Source organism: Struthio camelus, chromosome 1 (assembly GCF_040807025.1).
Source record: "Struthio camelus isolate bStrCam1 chromosome 1, bStrCam1.hap1, whole genome shotgun sequence".
Taxonomy (NCBI): Eukaryota; Metazoa; Chordata; class Aves; order Struthioniformes; family Struthionidae; genus Struthio; species Struthio camelus.
The window spans coordinates 83,025,214-83,048,030 of NC_090942.1; the positions used below are offsets into that span (position 1 = coordinate 83,025,214).

Below are 22,817 nucleotides of genomic sequence, written 5' to 3' on the forward strand. Positions count from 1 at the left end.
CCTGTGAGCACTGGCTGGGGGAATCGGCCTTGTCAAGAGCTTGAGGCCCCATCACCCACCAGAGGGCCAAGTGACACCAGCACATGACCAGATGCAAAGAAATGCCGCTTGGCTCCAGCCCAGCCTGGGTGCACCAAGGTACCACTGCTTCAGTGGCACCACTATGGCACTCAGTATGAGAGTTACGGTACAGAAAAGCGGTGCAGCAGTAATATTAAGGATACAATTAAGAACTGCTTAGAGGAAAGGAGTGTGTAGAAGTTCAACCTCCACTTACAGCTTCCCCAACGTGCAGGCCATTAAGCGCTTTTTCCAAGTTTAGGTGTCATCCTCCTCCATCTCTCCGTGCTTCCCTACAAATATGGTGCTGATGTGCAAATTTTTCCCCTGCTCTATGCTACAGCCCTGGCAATTTAACACATATCTGTCATGCACGTTCATCTCAGTGATAAACATTAAATACACAGAATGATTGTTAACAAAGTATAGTAAAACCTTCTCCCCACCCCACAAACATACAATATGTCTTACTCTTTATTAAGTATCAAATTGTCTCCAACATAAATTACATCCAAATTACATAAGTTTCAAGAAAGTCAGATAGTTTATGTACAATATTTGTCTTGAGTCAGATAATACCTTTATCATTTTAACCTGTAACATAAAAAGCAAACCTACATCAGTACCAAATAAAGCATTAAAAAGGTAACAAATATATAACTTTTTAGAAATGCTTTGAGAACGCTAGAGTTAATGACAAAGATTTTATAGTGCAGAGGTCTTGGGTTTTTGGTTTTTTTTTCCTCTTTAGACCATTTCTCTATTTTTGCGGATAGCACAGCAAAGTATCATACTGAATATCATGCCGAATATCTGTAAAGAGAGCAAACTCATTAGAAATCAGAAGACCAAAGCATATCCTCCTACCACCATGGTGGAAAGTGTAACTGCTCTTCCTGGACCAAAGGCTATATGATACTTGATTCTGCAGTTCATTTTCCTACTTTTCCCTTCACCTTCTCAAAACACTACCAAAAATTTACAGGCCATTTTTACCAACCCACTCCACCCTCAGTGCTCCAAATCAGATCAACTAGACACTACTCAATCTCCCGATAAATCTTTGGTCTTCCTTGCATATTTGCATCAATGTTGCACTACGGACTCATCTGCCCTCCAGGAAAACCAATGAACAAGCAGTTTTCTTGCCAACACTTAATTTCTCTAGCAGTCTTTAATTATTTTAAGAAACAAAGCAAGGATCTCAGAGATATTGGGATTAAGCAGTGTGCTGATAACATGATAGTAGATATAGGGCTAAGATCTAGTGGTCAATATAACTAACCACTGTTAAAATTACAATTACAAGGAGTCAGATCCTGATCCAAATCAGGAGCAGGGAGGTACAAGAAGCACCACCCTCTGCACTGCCTCCAGGCCCCACTGCACACACCCTAATCCTGCTGGTACTTGTCCCTAGTGGAGTGGGTTTGCAGAGTCAGTCACTGGGGTTTAACATGGACCTGCACTTTCAATAAGTACCCTTGACGATGCAGCTACTCCCCAAATCTTCTGCAAACTCACCATTATTACGGCAATGCCAAGGCCAACTGCTCCAATCACATTCAATTTGGAATTAAAGACATCATCAATGGCTTCAGGGCACGACTGAAAAGAAATAGACCACTCATTAGCATTTCAGATGTATGCATGGGACTTATTTGTGCTTACTTGCTCAAGCTCAGGTCTGCCAACCGATGCTATGCCTTTGACCAAATCTACCTGTACGAGAGACTCACCACTTGAAAGTTGCTTTGAACTGGCCTTTATTTTCACATCTTTAAAGAAAGACAGGAAAGTTATCCACCAGCTTCATTTGTATTGTAAGTTTAAATCTATTCTTTAGATATTTAAGCCTCTTAAATGCACGTTGGCTATATCATTATTCCTTCTCAACACCTAACAGCTTACTAGGTAACTAAGGACCAACAGTGGTAGCACCAGCATTGGCCTGTTATGAATGACTGTCAGTGTTTCAGCTGCCACATGGCTCAGATCTTCTCAAAATAGACTTGAGGACACTCTCGACATTTCCAGGTGCTTTTGTAGTTTTGTGGACACCTAATGAACACATGGTATATGGGAAAGGGAGGATTTTATCAAGCTGCATACATAATTGCTACGGCGCATGCAGATTCATTGTGGTGCTAGTTTGAAGTTATCAGACCTTTCACTAGCAGAGATGCAGCAGCCAAGAAAATAATCAGGAACTTATACTGAGGTATACAAGTCTTTAAAAGCCTAGTAGCTGGTCAAAGTCTGATCCCAACTCCTGTCCTACTTATCCTAGAAAAACCCCAACAATCCTCAAACCCTCTCTTGGAGCATCAAGTTAGGGCAGAAAAATAGAACTGAACTCTGATGTTTTAGGTTAAGTTTTTGGCCTTAGAAAGTCTGCTATTCCACTAAATTTAATGACACAAGGACTGCACATTGTGTGCAAATTCAGAGCCCTGGTTTCCTGTTGATCTACACTAACAATATGTAGATTCTCCACTACCAGGCTGATCATACAGACAGGTTGCCAAGTAAGGCGATAGAGGAATTCCCCACAGACTGGGGGGGTACATTCAGAAGCATGTTACTTGGCTCTTCCAAATACAGATGTCAGGCAGAGCTTTCAGTGAATTAAATCATGCTTTACCTTTACAGTAAAGGACTCGAGCAAGGTCTTCTTAGGACAGGTGTCCATAAACTGCTGCTCAAGACCTCCTGTAATACCACAACAGTTCAGCTACAAGAGAAAACAGAACGAGGTAAATCAATCCTTATTTTGCTTTGCATTTGGGGGAAAAAAAAAAAGGGAGAGAGAGAGAGAAACAAATTATACTAGATTACAGACTATGCAAGTTTGCTTAGAAGTTCCACCAACTTGACTGCTACAGAACCAATTTTAAAAAGCATTTAATGCATTGAAGGACAAAATTCTGAAAGTAAGAGCTACAACTCACTGAAGAGATAGATGCTTTAGTTTGGGTCACAACTTGTGTTCTTTATAAATGCAAAGATTAACTCCTTACACAAGCTAGGCACAATATAGTGCCTAGATCAGTGCCACAGAACTTGAGTTTCCTAGCTTGTTACTAAGTTCATTTAGAGGAGGAGGGGGAAAAAAATCCCAAAACAGTGTCACTTTTTTTTTTTTTTTTGGGTACAGCATTAGTGAACTTGGTACAGCTCTGTCCCTTCTGAACCTTTGAAATGTATTAAAAAAGAGTCTTCCATGCAATTTGTTCCTAACTTTGGCTTCCTCTAGTTAGTAAACTTCTAGATTTGCACAGGAGACAGGAAGTCATGGAGAACAACGTGAACAAATTGCATTACTGTACAGTTCAAGAACCAAGCAGAACCACATACTTACAGCTAACTGAAATGCTTTCAGGGTTTCTCTGGCAGCTGCTTGAGACCTCTTTTCATAGGTTTCCATGTAGAATTCCTTTAGCTCTTCAATAACCTACAAGATAGTAGAGAGTTAGCTTCTATTATTTTGCTTTGATCAGTATTACTTACAGAAAACTTGTTTTCGATGAGTCATTAGAACTGTGGCAACCTACAATACCCATCCTTTGACATAGGGAAAAAGAGGGTGGAAATACAGGGTGGACAGCACTTCTCATCCGGAACGGGGGAGCGTAAAGGGTGCGCTGACCTTAAAAGACAGACTGAACAGATAAGCTTCAGGATTTCCCTTCCCTTCCCAGCTCAGAGCTTCTAGGAGTTAGAAAACTAAGTCTGCCCATCCGTTATACAAAAATAATTCCTACTCATTTTGGACCTCAGCAGTAGCTCTATTCCCCCTTTGTACGGGACAAGCAAAGTCCTGATCTTGATCATTAAGTAGCACTCTATTTTTAAACAGAACTACTTGCCTTGACTGCTCAAAAAACCCTATTATTGTGAAAACCTTTTGTAAACACATAGCAACAAAAATGTATTTGGAACATGCCCCTGTTAGCAACTGAGAGGTAGAAAACGTGGACTTAAACCCAAAAAGTACTTAGGCTTGTGAACAGATAGTACAGTGCTATTAGATGCATTTTAGATGCATATCAGCACATTTTAGATGTGAAAACATTCAACCTGGAGCTGCATTAACCAGCTCATATCTAGAAACAGGAGAGCCTCACCCAATGGCCTGCTTCACTTAACAGCTCAGGCAGGTACTGCCTGGGGGTGCTCTCTATATGCAAAAGCATCTTGGGTATTGCCCTCTGTTGTAGTCTCAGTTTATATTCTTAGAGCCAGCCTGTGTCTTGCATTATTTGGCTAGAATGTGTCTTCTTACCCCTCCCCAAATTATCTGAATAATAGAGATTTGACTAGCACTGGTATAGTTTTCAGTGGACTGCTAAGTTTCTATAGGCAGGCAGTCATGCTGACTTTAAATGAGAAGCAGGCAAAGCCCAGAGTAAAAGTTTGGAAAAAAAATTGCACTGCAGTTTAAGACCTGCAGCTTTGGGAAGAATCTTTGTATTTAAAAGCTAAGACACTAAAATAGTCAGACAAACTAGTAGATACGGTCTTTCGAATGAAGAACGTTCAACTATTTTGGACGTCTGAGACAAGGGTTTTTCTGTTTGTTTTTATTTATTTATTTTTTTTAAAGCAACCTACCTTTTCCTTATTTGCAAATCCCCAGATGGCAGCAGCAATTTCAAGGGCAAAAATCACAAAGAGGAAGACAAAGAACTACAAGAGAAAGACCACACCATTAATCATGATTCTAGCTCTACATAACAGCAGATAAGTACACTGCAGATTTGTCCAGTCCCCAGCATTCAACCTTGTGGGAACTGTTGCTCAGGCAAGTTTCAGGCAAAGGTCTGAAACATGTGCAAAAATAAGGAAGTAGGGCAAACTGCACTGGGTCAGCACTTCCTCCTAGGAGCTTCGGAAAACCTGGGTAATGTTTTCCGAGCAGAAGCCCTCCTTTTTGATCAGTGTTAATTAAAGCTAATCATCTGTTACCAATGGCTTTGAAGTTGCCCAGGTTACATAGACATGCCCACAAGAGTAACTCACTCTTTCCTCAAACTTGTCACCCCTGTTGCTCTAGGCGCTCTTAACCCTTAGCATGCCACCAACTCCCTAAGAAGTAATGGTCACTTTTCTGTTGCGGCTCCCATAAAAGAGAAATAAAAGCATCACCTACATGTTTAATTGACTACCAGGTCCAAACCACCACTACTATTTAAAGGCACTTGAAGAGAGACTCAGAATTCTTCTAGCTCTTGGGAAGGGCCAGAAGCAGCATTTTGCAAGAACTGCATGAAATTAACTTTTTCCATGACACAGGAGGGGAATTACACTTCAGCCAGTTACAGCAGTAGTTTGTTATTAACTAAGGCTCCTGGTTATTTGGATAAGTAGCTCCACCAGATGTGCAGGTGTGCACATACCCAGCAAACTCCACTAGCACCTGCACTCTGCAAACAAGGAGGGTGCTCTCCAGCAATGGATTTGCAGAGCAGTTATAAACTGGAAGAGCTCATCCTGCAGCTAGCAACAGCAGAGTCTCAAAGACCAGCTATCACAGTTCTAGTCTCACATATATCATGGGTAAAATTCAGCTGTTTGTATTTAAATTTAAAGATTGCACAGCATTCAGAATTCCGGATGAATTAATCAATGTTATTTAGTCTCATCAGTTAGTCAATTATCATTAGTCTTAATATCTTCGTTTTGCATTGACACACCCTCCCACAGTCTTGGTACTTGAGTGTCTGAGTATGTCACTAAATCTTGAGAGTTCTTCTGTGTTCAAATATAACATTCATTTGGACTCTGTATCATACATAGAAATTAAATTTCATTAACTTTTCTGCATTAATGTGTTACCTCACTGTAACCTACATATAGGGCCAAAACAAATCTGCTACCCTTTAACTGCACAGCCAATATTTTCCTCCCTAGCAAGCTGCTAACAAACAAATAAATAAAAACAATTATCATTATCCTGAACACTTACCAGGCCAAGCATACACTGTGATTCCTGCAATGCACCACAGCATCCCAAGAAACCAACTAACATCATGAGTGCACCAGCTCCAATTAGAATGTAAACTCCTATGGAAGAAAAGGAAAACGGGAAGGTATAAAGTTAGTTGCTCCACAGAAATTTGCGACTTTTGTCAAGGTTTAAGTTCAATTTTGAAAGAAAACACATCTCAAAACTTGCAGAAAGAGCCACTGATAAATAAAAGCTTCAGGTTATGACAGGTAATACACGTACCACCCTTACTGCAGTTTCACAAGTTTTATAAAACAGGCAAGATATAAAGCCATCTCTGAGTCAGACTGCAAGACGAACTTCAGAACTGGGTCACAGCCAAATTTACAGGCTAATTTTAAAATGATGAACGTGTTGCAGTTAGACAGCTGAAAACAGTGATTTATCAATATACTAGGTGCCTTCAAGTGTATGAACTTCAGCAGAATGCGTATTAAGAAGCATTACAATCATCTGGCATAAAGCTTTGAGCACTTTCGCACCCTGCTTTTCCATAAGGAAATACCAAACTTTTCCACTAGCCCTTGTGGTACAAGGCTATACTTCAGCTCCTAAGTTGGCAACCTCTCTGAGTACAAGAAAGTCAGCGCTCTGCCTTTTTGAAGATGGACTCCTCCTCAAACCAAGTCAAATACACAGCACAGTCGTGCTGCCCACAACGTAGGTGGAGAGCAGAGGGCAAGGGGTTCCAGGCTAAACAACTCCATTTATGTGCAAATCTTCTCCTCCAAAACTCAGGCTCTACCAGCTTAGGAATTACAGCTGCTCAGCTATTACCCAGAAAGAGGTACCTCAGAAAATGCAAGTCCCAAAGGATAACAGGGAAATTTTATTGGGATGGTGAAACATGAGACAAAAAACCATCAGCATGAAGCACGTAGAACTAGCTCAACGTTTCTATCGATAGAAGGCAAAGATTGAGGCCTAGCCTTGGGAGAGACCCAATCAATACCACTTGGAGAAAGCCATACATATAGCATTTGCCAATGTTTTTTCTGGATGTGAACCGATAAATATTAGCTGCTAAAATAAACATCCATTTAATTAAGCATACGCAAGTGATTAAGCCTTGACATTTCTTATCAGCAGGAAATTCCAACCTTTATTTTTTACCTCACCTAAAGATTTTTCATTTTGAAATAAGAGTCTATCAGAACCCTTTATTTTAAAAAAGGGTATTTTCAGTAGTATAGAAAGCTTTTGGTGTAACTTGCTTTGTATTCAGGTGCAAATTAACAGATTCTGCTGTTTAACTTCCTAATGAGAACTAGTGTGTCAGTTAGTATTCTCACAAAAACAACTTTTTTTCCCCCCAAGACCTCAAATATATGAAACTTCTGCAGCTGAACTTTGTTTCATTATATTGCTGCGTTCAGACAGCAGTTTAAGTATCAAGTCACAGAAGTTTTGGATCTTCTAGGAAGTGAGAGTTGTCTCACTGTTCAAAAAAATCAGACCTGCTAAACAGTCAGCTCAGTTGCTAAATTTAGGTTTCTGTTCCCCTTCCGCAGTCCAGATAAAAGCTCTTCTAGGTGCCTGCAAGAAGATCCCAGTTTACTATCACGTCAGCACACTGCAGGTGGAACAAGCTTCCTCACAGTCTGCATACAGAGATACAAGTATCTGGGTGCTCATAACCTCCAACAAGCCCATCTTGTGCTTTCTAATGTTATTCCTCATCAGCATAAGCCATCCCGGTACCCGAGAGCTGCCACACAAGTTACACGTATCAGCATGCCCTACCAGTCTCTGCTGATCCTTCATACATCCGTTGGGATGTCAGGACAGCTTGTGCAGCCCACCACAAAGGACAATGTTTTCATAGCAGTCAAAAGAGATAAGCCTAACTGTGCTGAAGACTGAAAACAGATGACGCAGCACATGGCAAATTCAGGTGCTGGAGCAATGCAAAATATACATGAACAATGATTGCCCAAATTTAAGATGGCAAACGCATTCATGTAACATATCCAAATACATACCTTTATCATTCCCGACTGTTACAGACATTATTCAAGTTCAGCTACTCGGTTTCAAAGAGGGGTTGAGCATATGCAGATGAAAACTACTAGATGAGCGTATGTTCCTCTGTCTAAGCCTAAAAGTGGTTATAGGAACTCTTACCTGTAATATTTTCATCTAACTGAATCAGATTTATCCTCAGACAATAGTCAAAGTGAAAATATGCATGTTTATTGCTTAATTATAAGCCTAATAAAGCTATCCCAGGCTTTGCCTATGGAAAGCCCAGATTACAATCTTGTAGATCACAATTTTGAGGAATAATTTCTACATAGCCTAACTAAAGCTACACTGATCTAGGCTGCCTAAAGTAGTTGCTTACAGGGACTAAAATATTGTGCACTTTTTAGTCTTTCTAGTATAAAATAGCATATGTTGGGCTATTATAGATAAGAGATTGTACATATGTTCCTTTTGAGACGTGAGCAGATACACAGTTTGCCTAAGTTAGTCATTTCAGGGGGAAGAAAAAAAAAAAGCTCTTGATGTCATTCATGATCATTTATTTTATAGAGGGAAACTTTTCTGACTCATATCTGTGAGAAAGTGTCAGGAAGCAATGTGCTCCCTGTGTACTGGGAGTCCCGAGGATGACAAAAAGCTCACAAACAGCTTTTCTAACGTTTTTTTGGGTTAGCCTTAGTTGATTCAACACTATTTCTGTTAGCATTAGAGCCCAAAACACAGACTGGCTCACTGCACGAACCAAAGGAGGCTGCTCCCTGCTTTCTGCTCAGTCCATTTGGTCTTCAGGAAGATGAAGGTTGACAAGCAGCAAGGAAGCCAAAGTGTGACCCATGGCCCAGCACTTCTTGCTCACCTGTGTAGAACGTCTGGTTGTTGGATTCCAGCTCAAAGATGCTTTTGGTCTGGGAATCGAATCGAAGCCATAGTCCAATCGCAAGAACCGCTGTTCCTGCGAGCTGCAAGGACAAGTAAACCTTGTTAAATAATAGTCAATTAATACAGGCACCACTGCATTAATAACAACCTCACAAGTAGTCACAGGATACGGCTCTGTTATTTAAAGATGTGGTGACAGATAAAGAAGCATTTTTAAAAGGAAAGGGATACCAAAACAAGAACAAACTTAATTCTGGACATGATGCATCTTGCTGACAGATCCACTTACAGATTAAGCTACAGAACACAAGAACAATGCCATTCCTGTTCTTTTCCGAAAATACCCCGGGTTTATATAACTGCCCAAGTGCCAATATTTCCACTGACTCCTCCACCCATTGTTTTAGCCTGAATGACTGCAACAATGCCACATGGTTTAGTCTCAAGTCTTCACACTGAAAGACAGACTTAAATGTTAGCAAAAGCATGTTACTAGGTATTGTACAGCCAGATAGAAGTTTTAGAACATTAAACAGACTAACAGAGTTCAGCGTACTGCAGTACAGCATATAGAGGGAGTGCTCCTGCTTGCAAAACATGATAAAACCAACAGGATAAGTTACTACATCAACAGGAAACAGAAAAGAAAAAAAAAAAGCAGACAGCTGAAATAACCTGATCTGAAACAATGCAATCAAGTTTTACATGATACTTAGTTTTATTGTATTATTCTCTCTGCCTATGTGCCGTGAGGATCCTTTTAAGATAGGGGCCTATGTTTGTGGCAAATCATTACTGAGTGTTAGTAGCTTCTGGATGCAACATCTGGAAGGAGGCACCGGAGAAGTGTTGCAAGAAAGAGGGAATTACACTCTTGTAAGGCAAATGCTAGCTGTTTGCTTTAAGCCAAAACTGAGAAGACTAATCCATCCCATTTAAGAAACAGAAGAACTGAGGTTAGCTTGTGTGCAAGAAACAGGACAAAGCAAGCAACTAGAAATGGTACGCTTTTCAGCTCTTGCTTCCCATTGAGCATCCTTTAACTATCAGAAAAAAAGCTCTGTGAAATGAGATGAGGACAGAAATACCATGCATATAGCAGCAGACATTACAAATATAGTAGTAAAAAAAAAAAAGCGAGCTAAGCTTAAAGTTCATAAAAACCTGGAGCTTTGGTTGTCTGAGCACGCATGGAAAGAAAAAGTACCACCTTATCTTTGAGTGGAAGGAGAGGCTCCTTCTAGAAGGCAGTAGCATTCTTGATTTGTCTCCAAGAAACTGGAAAGTATTTACTTCAAAACATCAGCTTTTAGTAAGAATATGGAAAGAATTCCCAGACAATGCACGCGTAAGTGTATTTTTTTTTAGACATCGAGCCTAATTCCTCTGGCCCCACGCTCCCCAAGGGAAGTGTAAGAGCCCTTTCTCCGTGCTACAGGAATGTTTGCATTTACTAAGGGAGGAGGCACACCTTGTTGCCACGGTCATATTCTCCAATTCCCTAGCCTTGCTCTCCAAAAACAAGGAGAGCTGGGAGACAAAAATAGGATTAAGGGATGTGAGGGATTAAGGTAAGATATGCCTTGCAGCTTTAAGAAGTATCTTAAAGTGTTACAAACAGCTCAGGTACCAGCTAGGAAAAGCGAGAGGCAAGATTCATGCAAGCAGCCAGCCATGCCTGAGAAACCAGCATTACTGGTAAAGCAAGCACCTGGTTTCCAAGCTCATCTCAAAAGAGGAGCTGCAGGGTTCACGCTGACAAAAAAAATGAAATGATACATAATGCATGAAGAGCCAAACCCAAACACAGGTTTCCAGACCTATGCAAAAGGCACTGTTAGTGTCATGCATGCGTAGGCACAGGCTTACTCACAAAGCACAGAGTGAGAACAAAGTCCGCACATACCTACAGCTATCCTCGTTAAAATCATGCTGACAAAATAATTTTTACATTTGCCAAAGAATCCTGCTGTAGCACAACACATGTTGCAACAGCATATTACTTCACCTTACTGTGCTGCAGCTAGGGGGAAGAGATAGGGATAGGAAGGCCAAAGGCAGAAGGAAGACCTGCAGTTCTACCTAGCAGCCATTGGTACAGCATCACAAAAAAAGGAGTGGCTTGGTTTTGGGGAGGTGGGGGGAGATTTTAACATCATCTAGCTTACGCTCAAGTCAATCAGTATTTAAAACTCTCCTACAGCCTGAGTTTCAGAAGTCCTTGATCTGCCTCCAGCTTGTATAGGCTTCCTGATCAGAAGCATGACGAGAAGGGAGTCTACAGCCTTTCGTTTGGTTAAGCTTTCATGAATCATGAAGCCACGAGTCTCCATGCACTTAGCTGTATGCAGCTACATATTTCTGTGGTTTGACAAGCTTCAATGCTTTCGATCAGAGTGCTCAATGTTTTTGATCAGAGTGCTCAAAACTAGGACTTAGAGTTAATCCCCGACTAGACCTTTAAAGGCCACTCTACTCAATTTCTGAAGAGGTTCAGATCTACACTACAAAACATTGATAACCTTGCTAGTGCAAGCAAAGCTGAAGGCTCTATTAGCCATTTTTCTGAGAAAGAAGCTTGATATTGTTGGTTAACACTAGGAAGAGCTGATATGCCTAATACAGGTCCTTTTGAAATGAAAGTTAAAAAAACAAACAAACAAACGACACCACACGCATATATCTGCGTTGTTTTCTCCATGCAAAAAAAGGGGTTCACTGCCACTACCACCCAGGCAACTTGGCAGCAGAAACACCAGTGCCAATATCAGACCTCTCTGAAGATGACACTTTTACACAATCTACAGGATATCATTTTTCCCTGTTCAACAGATCAATTTTCTATTTTGTCAGAGTCAAGTAATAATGGGTATTTTAAAGTAGATCAGTCCTTGTTGTGGGGGAAAGAGGAAGAAGGTATCAGAAAGAGCCAGTTTTACTTTTTCTGAAGCCACTCTGTCACTTTGCTTTTATGTGTGAAAACCTACACAATTAAGTCCCAGGTTCACGTGCTTTTAAGCTAGGTTAAAAAAAAAAAAAAAAAAAAAAGATGTTGAGGTCCCTTGCCAATACTTGTTCCTACAGCAAAAAAACACATCTGTTCCAATCAGTCTACTCAAAATTTGAAGTTAAGGTGATACTACTCACTTACGGCCTCTGAAAAAAAATCTGTATAGTCACACTCAGGGAATAGCATTTCCTTTTGGTAGCTAAGCAATAGAAAGCTTGAGCAGAGACAACTCAGCTTCCATCTGTTTTCTCTAAACACTGTTAAGCATCTTAAAGCTCCCAGCTCACTCCTGCTTGACTTGTGTCAGTTCTGCCTACTGCAGCTGTAGACACTAAGCAAGGAGAAAAACCCCACTGCTCTTTAGTCCTATATAGGCTTCTTGTCATTCCTTTGCATCACATGCAAGCTCCCCTCTGTTGCCTCAGAGGCTCTGTTCCTGCATGTGCCTTTCTGCCTGTTGAAACAGGAAAATAGGCCTTTTTGGTCCTCATCCCTTGCTTACATAGCCCTGGCATCTGTAAAGCCTCCTGCATAGGACTTCTCTTCCTGTTCCCATGCAGCCTTGCTCCAAAAAAATGCCTTTTCAGAACTATCCTTGAGCAGACCTTATAGAGAATACTCTCCCTTCCTTTTGCCATTGTGCTTTGGTAACGCATAAACTGGGAGCATTCAGTCACTCAGGGTGGTCTATCAAGCTTTTTCCACTGGTTTCCCTCCCTCCCTCCCCCCCCACCCACCTGAGGTTTCACAGATAGTCTCCTAGCAGGAAGCTTTCACATGTGATACTGATGTAAAAATGCATTAAAACCACCACATGCACTATTCAGACCAGGAACCTTAAGTCCTATTAACATATCCCATGAAACAGAAATATATGACACCATTTTGGGAAGGGGGAAAGTTCATTTTGAGTTTAATCACTCTTTTGCAAGGAATTCCAACATGCTCAGACCCTTCTGAACTTCTCACTTCCATCAGTCTTGAGAAAGCAGGAACCCCAGACAAATTTTGAAAGCCATACTCAGCTGCACTCATACTCAGCACTTGCTGTGGACACTTCACAGCATATTACCTTTTCATTTAGAGAACCTCCTCCAACCTTCAAGAGGCCAAGTAGTGAGCAAGTCCTCAGAGCTGGCTAGTAAGGCTCAGCAATGGGAGATCTCCAGAAAGCACCGGCTGGGTCCTTCCCAGCCCTTCCTCAGTGTGGAGGCAGGGAGAGCGAAGAAACAAGAAAACATACGGACCAAGGCCTGTGAAAAGTCTTTGCACAGAAAGCTCTACAAGTCCTAATATTTAAGTGCATTCAGGCCAATTGTATGCACCATTTACAACAGCTTTGTGGAATTACCTCTAAGAGAAGGTAAGTCAGCATGCGGAAACATGTTGAACTTGGTGGGGGAGAGAAAATAAACAAACCAACCGCCCCCCCCAACCCCTGTTTTGATGCAGTCAGCTCAACATTGCATTTAACAGACTGCCTCCCCACCCCCCAGGGTGGTGGTGGATCTTCCCAAGCTCTACATGACTACTCCTTGTGTCAGTTTTACCCTATGTGTGCCAAGAAGAAAGGCAAGAACCTCAGCAAATTGACTTGGATCTTCTGCTGCATAAAAGCTGACAATTAACTTTCCTCGCAGCAGAGAAGCAAAGTCAGGACCAACTATAAAACACTGCAGAATACACAGGCAAAGAAACTCAAAGCATTAGGAGCAGTAAGAAACTATCTGTCCTGCTACTTGGTTCTCTATAAAGAGTCTGTAAACAGTAAGTACAGATGAGGCTTAACATCACTAATGCTATAATTTAAGAGTTTTTTGTTTTTGTCTTTTTGAATTATCCACAGCCATAGAGGTTTTCTGTTAGGAAAGGTTTTTTTTTTTTTTTTTTTTTTTTTAAAAGAAGTCAGATGTGCAATAAGTGCTAGTAATTGTATAAGAAGCTGCAACTTCTCCAAACTTCTAAAAAAAAAAAAAGTTGATTGGAAAGGAAGCCTTTCCTTTCTGCCTAACCTAGCTTCAAAAATGTTGTGGGCTAAGTTAATGTAATAGCATTTATTGCAAGAAAATGGTGTTCTAGTACAGTAGGAACAGCATTACAGGGAATTCCTGAACCACAGCCAAGGCCAGTGCCCATTTCATACAAGTTCCTATTCAGAAGGAAGTCCACTGTATTCACAATTTAAATTGCAAATAAAAGTTAATACTGCTAGAACTCTAAATATAAGCAGCTTCACATTAAGCTTCTCAAGGCTTCATTCTCCAAAGCCATGCCTGACTTAACAGCATTTACACAAGTAAAAATATATTAAGATGAACATAAGAGGCATTTTGATTCATACACTGCAGTCAGTAACTAAATCAGTTGCAAAAGCGACTTATGTTGATTTTGTCTGTGTGTACACACACATATGTACGCACAGATACACACCCACACACACTTCTCTATCCATCCAGCAAGTCGTTGTCTCTGCTCGAGCAGGAATATCCTCTGAGGAAATCAGAAAGCTGAATTGCTGCTGGCTGTTCCTGGTACAGTACAAACATATGAGATTCTGGCTCAGAACAAGTCCCAGATATCTTTTAAGTTAGAGAAGGAAAAGACCCCTCCAGGCCTAACCTTATTAATCTTACTTTAGCAGAAACTCCCATAGCAAATGCATGCATTTGTTTACATGAACACAAACTCTGAAGCACTCAGAGTGAAGAGCTTGGACAAGATAGTTGCCTTACAGTGTAAGGGACCAAGAAAATTATTGCTTATAAATACTTAATGTAAATTTCTGACTGTGTGCTATTGCACTTCTTCAGTTATAATACATTAAATTATAAACTGTAACAGCAGATATCTTTGAACTGCACAAAATTCACAGGAAAAAAAATGGCATTTAAGTTCAGTGCTCAACTAAAGGTAGTAAACCCGTACAATTCAAGTCATTTGAGCATGTGGTCACATCAAGATTATTCCAAACCAACTGTGCTATGACTACTGCACCACTCGGGTTTAAAGCACATATTTGAATGGCTCCACTGACTCCTTGCTTGGGGGGGGGGGGGGGCAGAAGCTTTATGTTAGTTCTACATCAGTCTTAAAAGACATTCTGAACAGGTACAACTGGTACAGGTCAGACCGAAGACAAGGCCAGCACAGGAAAAAAACTAAACAAAAAAACCCCAACTAAATCCAGAGCAGCCGTACTCCCAACTGGAGTCACACACAGCAGCCATTTAAAAAAAAAAAAAAAAAAAAAAGCGCAGCAGTGAGAAGTTGAGTATGTGTAGTTGTTTTCTCTAACTGAAGGGAAAGTACACCCACTTATCACTCTCACACTTTTGAGCGTGAGCTATCCAGGGTGACTGGATGTCTACTGAACTACTTAACTACCACAACCACTCCCAAACTTAACTTCCAAAACTACTCCCTACAAAGTAAGCAAAAAAAAAACTCCATGCAAGTGCATCGGTTCAAGCAGGCTTTCAGAGGCGTGACAAGCACTTCTAGCAATTAAATGCAAATTCTCCCTACCCTCCTTTGAGGCAACAAGTATATCTTAGGCAGAACTCTGGAGATCTGAAAGTTTGAAAGAAAAAAAAAAAAAAAACCACACAACACCACCACCACACACTAGTGACTCACTAGCTCCCACTCTTAACACAGTCCATGGTCCTTATCAAACATCCCTTCCATACTCCATCCTCTTCTTTCTCCTAATGCTACCACATTCTTCCAAGGTAGGCAAGAGACCAGAACAGCACAAAATACTGCTGGACGTCAGCACATCATGGATTTGTACAGCAGCACTATTGTTCCTGTTCGCTTAGTCTCTCAGTCATCTCTGAGATCAGTCATCTCATCTTAGTCATCTCTGAATGCGATTTCCCTTCATCACTGCTGAATACCAACCCAGTATTTTTGGGAAGCTATCATAAACCTTTTCCTCCCAAGACCTCATCCTTCTATTGCAGTGGTTGCCTCTGAGCCTACCACAATGCAAGTCTGGACTGTTTCCTCTTCCCACTCTTCATACACATTACTTGATTTCTACCAACAGTGGACTTCACGTTCTATTTTGTCATACAACCGCTTTGAGCCCTGCTATTTCCCTATGCACTCATCTTTACTGCTTTGAGTAATGGATGCCACCCTCACAAAGTGTTACCTCACTACTTGCAAGCTCTTCCAAATTAAGTACAAATATAGATGACCACCCAGTTCACTCATGCTGGTCCTCTCCACTGTGAGGGAGATCCTCTCTCTATCTGCCCTTGCGGCGGTACTGCCTCCAACACTCCACCAAGAACAGACATGAGTGCATCCCCCACACTCCCAGCATCAGGTTTGCCACACTCCTCTCCGGTGCCAAGGTGGGTGGCAAGCCTAAGGCATTACCTCATCAATGTATTTCATCCTTCACTGTCCTCAAGTAACTACTGGGGATTAGCAGCTTGCCAGGATCACACATTTTCTGACATGTCACAACCTATTTGTCAAGAGGTCAATTCAAGGCTGTGAGGGACTCGGAGTCAAAGACATGTCACAGCCCAGGATTTTCCCAGAAGATCTTCCAGCAGAATTTTCTTTTTCTTAGTGTGTCTGTGAACTTCTCTTTTAACGCTCTTTCACACACACCTGGACTGACTACTGCCTCTCTGGCAAGCATCCTGGTTCTAGTGTGTCCAGAGAGGGGTTTATTAGGAGTAACTTGCAGAAGTAATTCTAACTAAAGCTCTTCCTTTGGCATGCTTTATTGTAGGTTTTTTTTTTTTCCTTAAATTTGGCCTGCCAGTATTTATGATTCTTTCTATTTTCTTCATTTGGATACAGCTTCAACAACTTCTGAAGGTGTCCTTTATTTCATTTTAATAACCTTCTATACCCAGTCGTTTTGCTCTTCCCGCTTCCTTTTGTCCTCAAGTCTTGATGGAAGCACACAGCAAATATATGCCACCTAATATGCTACCTGTAAACACTCACAGGTTTGCAGCAGACTGTTTAAACTCTTCACCTGTCTTTTTGAGGCAATTTATTTAAAAAAAAAAAAAAGAGTACTATGTAAATGTAATCAGAAGTGCACTGAATCCTTTGCTTTCTGTTGTTTCAGGCAGCAAACTGAATCCAAACAAATCATTATCACCATTGCAGAGTAGGCTCTAGGACAAGGAGACTCAGACCTTTGAGCTACTTACTTCTCTTGGGGGTTCCCTAGCTAGCTGCCCCTGAGACAGTTGCTGATTACACCTTCAAATTTAAGTGTAGAATTACACTCTGAAATGACATTTTTGCCCAATTTACATGGAATTGGCTCTTCACCTCTCCTATGCTATATGAAGCCTGCTCATGGGAAGAGGTAAAGCCTTGTTTCTCAGTAGAGTTGTTCCCCCCACAGGCTGCTGCCTGCCCCAAGAGAGTTTTTTTTTTTTCCCCTCCTTTTTTCTTCTCCCCCCCCACTCTAAAAACCTGTTTGCAGAAGCCTAACAGTTTAAAAGAATCTAAGATATCCTCTATAGATAAATAAAACAGAGGTATGAGGTTCACTTTAACATTGCACTTGAAAAGCCCCTTCAGTAGTTTCTGTAAAGCACATACATACATGTAATGAGCCCTGAAAACCAAGGACTACTACTGTAAGTCACAGCTGCTCTACATATGTATTTATCCCTGAAAGATCCTAGGTGTTTTACATTTATTATCTATTGATGTTTCCGCTGCTTGTCAGGATACTTAGAGGAACAAGTATTAATCCCCCTTTTATTACTCTTATGGGGCCTCTTTTTTGCCCTCTTCCTTTTTGCCCTGTTCTCATTCAGTTTAAGAAGCTAACACAGCCAGCGCAGCCCACCCGCTGCTGGGAGCAGCGGCCACTTTGCTCAAGGAAGAGCTTCAGCAACAGGTCTGCTCCACGGTCAAGCTGTTTTCTCAGGTTTCAACAAGGTTAAGTTTAGCACCTCATTGAGATAAATACAATATCAAAAGCTACACAGATTACTTGTATTTTTCTTATGTTTCAGGATAACAAACATGTACTTAAACTGCCTAAGTGACCTGGTATTTCAAAATTGATTACAGCAAAAGTAGCACTTGATTCAGCTGCAAGTACCAGCACCGCAAATTAATTTAGAAGTCTGAGAGATGACACTAAAGCTAAGACATGTTTACAACATGCAAGGCATCCAAAAGTTTCATCCAGTGCACTGTTAGATGGTTTTTCCCTTATCAGTCATCCTCCTCCAAATATGAGGACTTTCCTCTCCCAATACCTATTTAAAGTTTGGTGAGTCTAGGATGGAAATACTTTCTGTGTCCTTGTAAAGTTTCCCCATGCAAGTTCCCTTGCTTTCCCTCAACTGCAGCCTGAATCCATCTTCACACTCTACTGAAACCAATTTTTAGCTTAGGAGATCAGAGCACTTTATCCATTAACACTGTACCTGCAATCATCCCATGTGCAGCACTGCTACTGACCACAGAAGGATTTTCTTTACACAGCTCTAAACTCATTTCTCCATATTGCAGGGTAAGTGGGTGTAGAAAACACACACGCATACTGCATTTATCCCTGAAGGAGATAGCCTAGAGGAAAATAACTTAAAAAGGGGGGGGGGAGAGGGAGAAAGAGAACAACCCAAAAAACAACACACCCTCAAAACCCACCTGCTCCTAGAAGTAATTCCCTTTGAGCTCACACTTCACATCTAGAAGTTATGCATGCAGTGCTCTATTGCATTCCCTTTGGCCTTTTTCCACAAAGCAGACAATATTAAATTCAGATGTGGCCGCTTCTCAAAGTACTTGGGGAAACAGACAACTTCTTAATTATGCCATGCTTCCTGACATGGCATAGCTGACTAGAGGTAGCCATGCCAGAAACTACACTCAAGACAGCTTTCACTTGCTGTGTCGTGCTCTTCAGATTAAGCTATTTTAGGACTTTCTTTAGGAAATGTTTCCTACAAGATTCGAGGCAGCAGCTACAGCTTTAGCTGAAGTTCCCACCAAGACGAGTAAGACGATCATGATCACAAGCTCCAATTTGCACATAGCTAGTTCACCACCCCTTGCCATAGCCTGCTCACCTAAAAAGACTTCAGCTTTGCGAGCAAGTTAAACTCAAGGAGAGTTTCTGTGCAAGTGTTGTATATGCTGCTGCGAGGGAAAAAAAAACCCGAAAAACTACCTTCAACTGCCGCATTTCCCCCCCTCCGCCCTCCTCAGACACATCAACAGGGAGGATACACAGTCTGATAAAAGGATTTTCTGCCTATGGGTCTAGGAAGGGAAGTTTTAAAAGAGTAACGAGCTGGGTATGCATCTTATTCGAATGCCTCTTGCTGAACGTACCACGCTAGATATCATAACCGCAATATACACATCATATTATTGAGCACATGAGACACAGCAGCAGCTTCGCTAGATCCTCCTGCACTTCCACAGCCGCCCGGCCGCCTTTAATCGCGAGGCAGGGAAACTCCCCGGCCTTCGCCGCCACCTGACTGCGTGGGCGTTTGTCTGCACCGCCGCCGCGGGCAGGTAACCAGCACCTGGCCGGCGGCCCGGCCCGGCCCGGCCCCTGGCAGCGGGGCTCACCGACGGCGCGGGGGCAGCGGCAGAGAGGCGCGCAGCGCGCCCCGGGGCGGCGGGCGGACCTGCCCCCGGAGCGGGAGGGAGAGCCGCCCGCGGGCGCGCCGCCAGCCCGCTGCCCGCCGCAGCCGCCGCGCCCGCGGGGCAAGACCCGGGGCGTCGAGGCGTCAAGGCGGCAGCAGCACCCCCCCACCCCTCCCCACACCGCTGCCCCGGCACCGGGCTGCGCGGCTCCGGGCGCACGCCGCGCCACGCCACACCAGGCCGCCGCTCGGGGAAAAACTTCGGCAGGGCGGGAGCGCAGGGAAACCCCCCCCACCCGGGGGGGGGGGGGAATGGGGAAAACACCTAGTTCTCTCAAGGCGAGGCGGGGGAGGGGAGGAATGAAATTCCCCTCCCTCCAGCCCTTGCACAGGGTCACCCCTCCTATCCCCCCCCCCCCCCGGACCCCATGGGCGCAAGGGGGAAGAGGCAGGCGACGCAGGGCAAACGGCTCCTTCCCAAGGGAAACACGTCGGGGCAAGGAGAAACCGGAGCCCCTTGCTCCGTGAGGCGAGCCCTGGGCGGGCAAACACCCCTTGTCCCGGGCACGCCGGAGGGCTCCGCGAGGCAGGGTCGGGCCGGGCGGGGGCCCCTTACCCAGAAAATGAAGTTGAAGCCGAAGAGCAGGTACTTGATGCACTTGGTGCCTCCTTTCACAGGCATCCTGCGGGCCGGCGGGGGAGAAGCAGCGAGCAGCAGCGGGGCTCCGAGCTGAGGACGGGGCGCAGCGCGGCTACTTTCCCACAGTGCCACTCCTTAAATCTGCCTCTCGCCAGGTCCCGCTCCGCTTCCCCTCCCCCGGCTCCCCTGCTCTTTAACCCGGCCCCCTCTCCTCCCTCTGCCCCTGCCTTTGCCCTCCCTCCCGGAGCATTTGGCCCTCCCTCCTTCCCTGCTGTGCATTTCGCCCTCCCTTGTCCACTCTCCGCCCTTTCACCTGCCTCTCCGGCTTGCTCTGCCCCGCCGGCACCTTTGCCAGCCCGCCGCTCCGCGCCCCGCGGTGCCCCCCGGTCCCGCGCTCCCGGCCCCGGGCTGCCGCCGCCGCCGCTGCTGCTGCCGCCCCCGCGCTGGGCTGCTGCGGGGCAGAGCGCAGGGCAGAGGAGTCAGGGGAAATAGTTCTCGCATCATCGAGAGTTGCTCTACCAGACAGTGATGAAACAAGGAAAGACGTGCAAAAAGTAGACGCATCCCTACGATACGCAGGCCAATACTTTGCCGATTCTTGCATGGATTTAGTTAAACAAACTTAAATGCCTCAGCCCAGCTTCAATGGGTAACTTTCTCATGCAGGATACACTTAACAACAAAGTTAACAGGTAAACTGCTTTAATCTCTCAAATACGTCTGTAAAAGTTATGAGCATGGAATTTAGAAAGATGAGGTTATACCAGCGAAGAAGATATGTTGCTGCCCGTCAACTGATCCACAGTAACTGTTTGTGCGTATGCCTTTATTTCACCCGGTTGTGAGACAAAACACATTAATGTAAATTTCAGTGGAGAAGTTCGCATTGATTTGAATTGGAAGTTCAGCCCTCGGCATCTGATTCTTACTAGGGTAGTAATGAAAACTGAGGGCCCATATCTCAATTTGTCATTATTAAAGTAATGACAGAAGTTATTGAGAGTCAAAAAAAAAAAAAAAGCAGAACAGAAAAAAACAGAAAAGCCACTGAAATGCAAACAAAAACATGTTGATGCTTTTGTTGCCAAAATAAATGATAACGTGAAATACATTCCAGAGCTAATACAGTAGAGGAGGGATTGAATTGGACATCAGTTTTGCAGAGAAGGTTGCAAAATATTGATATGTTTCCATTAGAAAACAAGACAGAAAAATACATAGCTAGGAGAAATTCAGAGAGAGAGCGCATACAACTGTACATGGGGAAAGATGGCAGGCTGCTGCATTGTTGTTTGTGAATCAGGCTTGGCTGTAGCTAAGAACCAAAATGGCCCAAAGGCCCCAGTGTCCCAAGGTAGGATAGTGGGGAGCAGGGTCATGTTAAATGATGCCTTCTTAGCTTTCTGCTGCTCTGATTCAGGGCCTTTGATTAAAAGACCATGTAGTACAGAGGGTCACGACCTTGACCCCGAGAGAAGGACAAATACCACTTAACCCCTCACAAAACGCTACCTAAAGCATTTGGGTTTGTTATGGAGGTCAGTAACGGGCAAAGGAGAAGTAGAGGCTGGCCACAACGGTATAGATCCAGAAAGGCTGATATTAGTAAATGGAGGTGACTAAAGCTCTTCTCCAGGGGTAACTATGGACTAAACACAGATGGTCAGTGAACGTACTGTGTTTCATTCTCGACTGTGACTAATTTTCTATATCACTTTTAAAAATTTCTCCATTAATAATTTATGCCTCCTAGTCAATGTCAGTAATGTTCCTTTTCTTAACTTTCTAAAATTTTTGAGCGCTTTAGATAAAAAAAAACCCATGATATTATTAAGCTTTTCATGCTTACACTGTGTTAAAGCGGCTCCCATGAAAATCAGGGGTGGTAGGTACCTTTTCGATTAGAAGAAGAAATGGACCTGATGGATCAAAACATCCTGTGAGTTTGTACTTACTGAAATCCAAAGTTTCCCTGCTCACCCAGGAAATTAATTTATTAAAAGATGGAACTGATGTATTTGTTTTTAGTATGAATAGCAAGATACTGCTAGCAAACAGTGTGGGTTTTTTTGTGTTTATTTCCTGATTACTGATTAGGTTTCATGATCCAAATGGTTGGACTAAACTTGTAAGAAACTGTATACAGAGAGGGAAAAGCCCAATCTTTTGTCTTTACATCTTCAAAGTTATTAGCAATGCATTACTAAAAGGAGAGGTATGTTTTAGGGTTTGAATAAAAAACTGTAATGTAAGTGACATAAATTGAACTTAAGGATATGGAATGGAAAGAGTTAGAATCCATGCTTATCTCCTTTTTTTCTTTCTTTATGAGGGTAAGGAGAGGACATTCATATTTCAGCCTTTGAGCGTGTAGTTCTGCCATTACTCTCTGAAAGTAATCTGAACTTCTCTGAGCATTTTGGAATGAGATAGTAATCAATTGAATTTCTGTATAATAGAAATCACTGTTGGATATCTATGGCCATTATAAAATTATTTCGTAATGATTTGTTATTTTAAAAGCTTGTATTTACATGGGAGAACAGGCCAAGACAATTTGCACTACACATTTATTATCTGCACTTAAAATTATAATGGATGGTTAAAGTGTTATTTTCTCCTAGTGTATCA

The 22,817-nt window shown here is 42.7% G+C and overlaps 1 protein-coding gene across 1 annotated transcript; it reads right to left on the reverse strand.

The window, feature by feature from the left end:
• Window positions 1-516: 516 nt before the first annotated feature.
• On the reverse strand, window positions 517-20,484 carry CD9 (CD9 molecule). The gene is made up of 8 exons (XM_068953738.1): window positions 20,163-20,484; window positions 8,913-9,015; window positions 6,029-6,126; window positions 4,675-4,749; window positions 3,422-3,514; window positions 2,705-2,794; window positions 1,585-1,668; window positions 517-873 (listed from the first exon to the last, which is right to left on the reverse strand). Exons 1-8 carry the CDS (start codon window positions 20,226-20,228, stop codon window positions 808-810), a joined length of 675 nt encoding a protein of 224 aa, XP_068809839.1. The 5' UTR covers window positions 20,229-20,484; the 3' UTR covers window positions 517-807.
• Window positions 20,485-22,817: the final 2,333 nt, after the last annotated feature.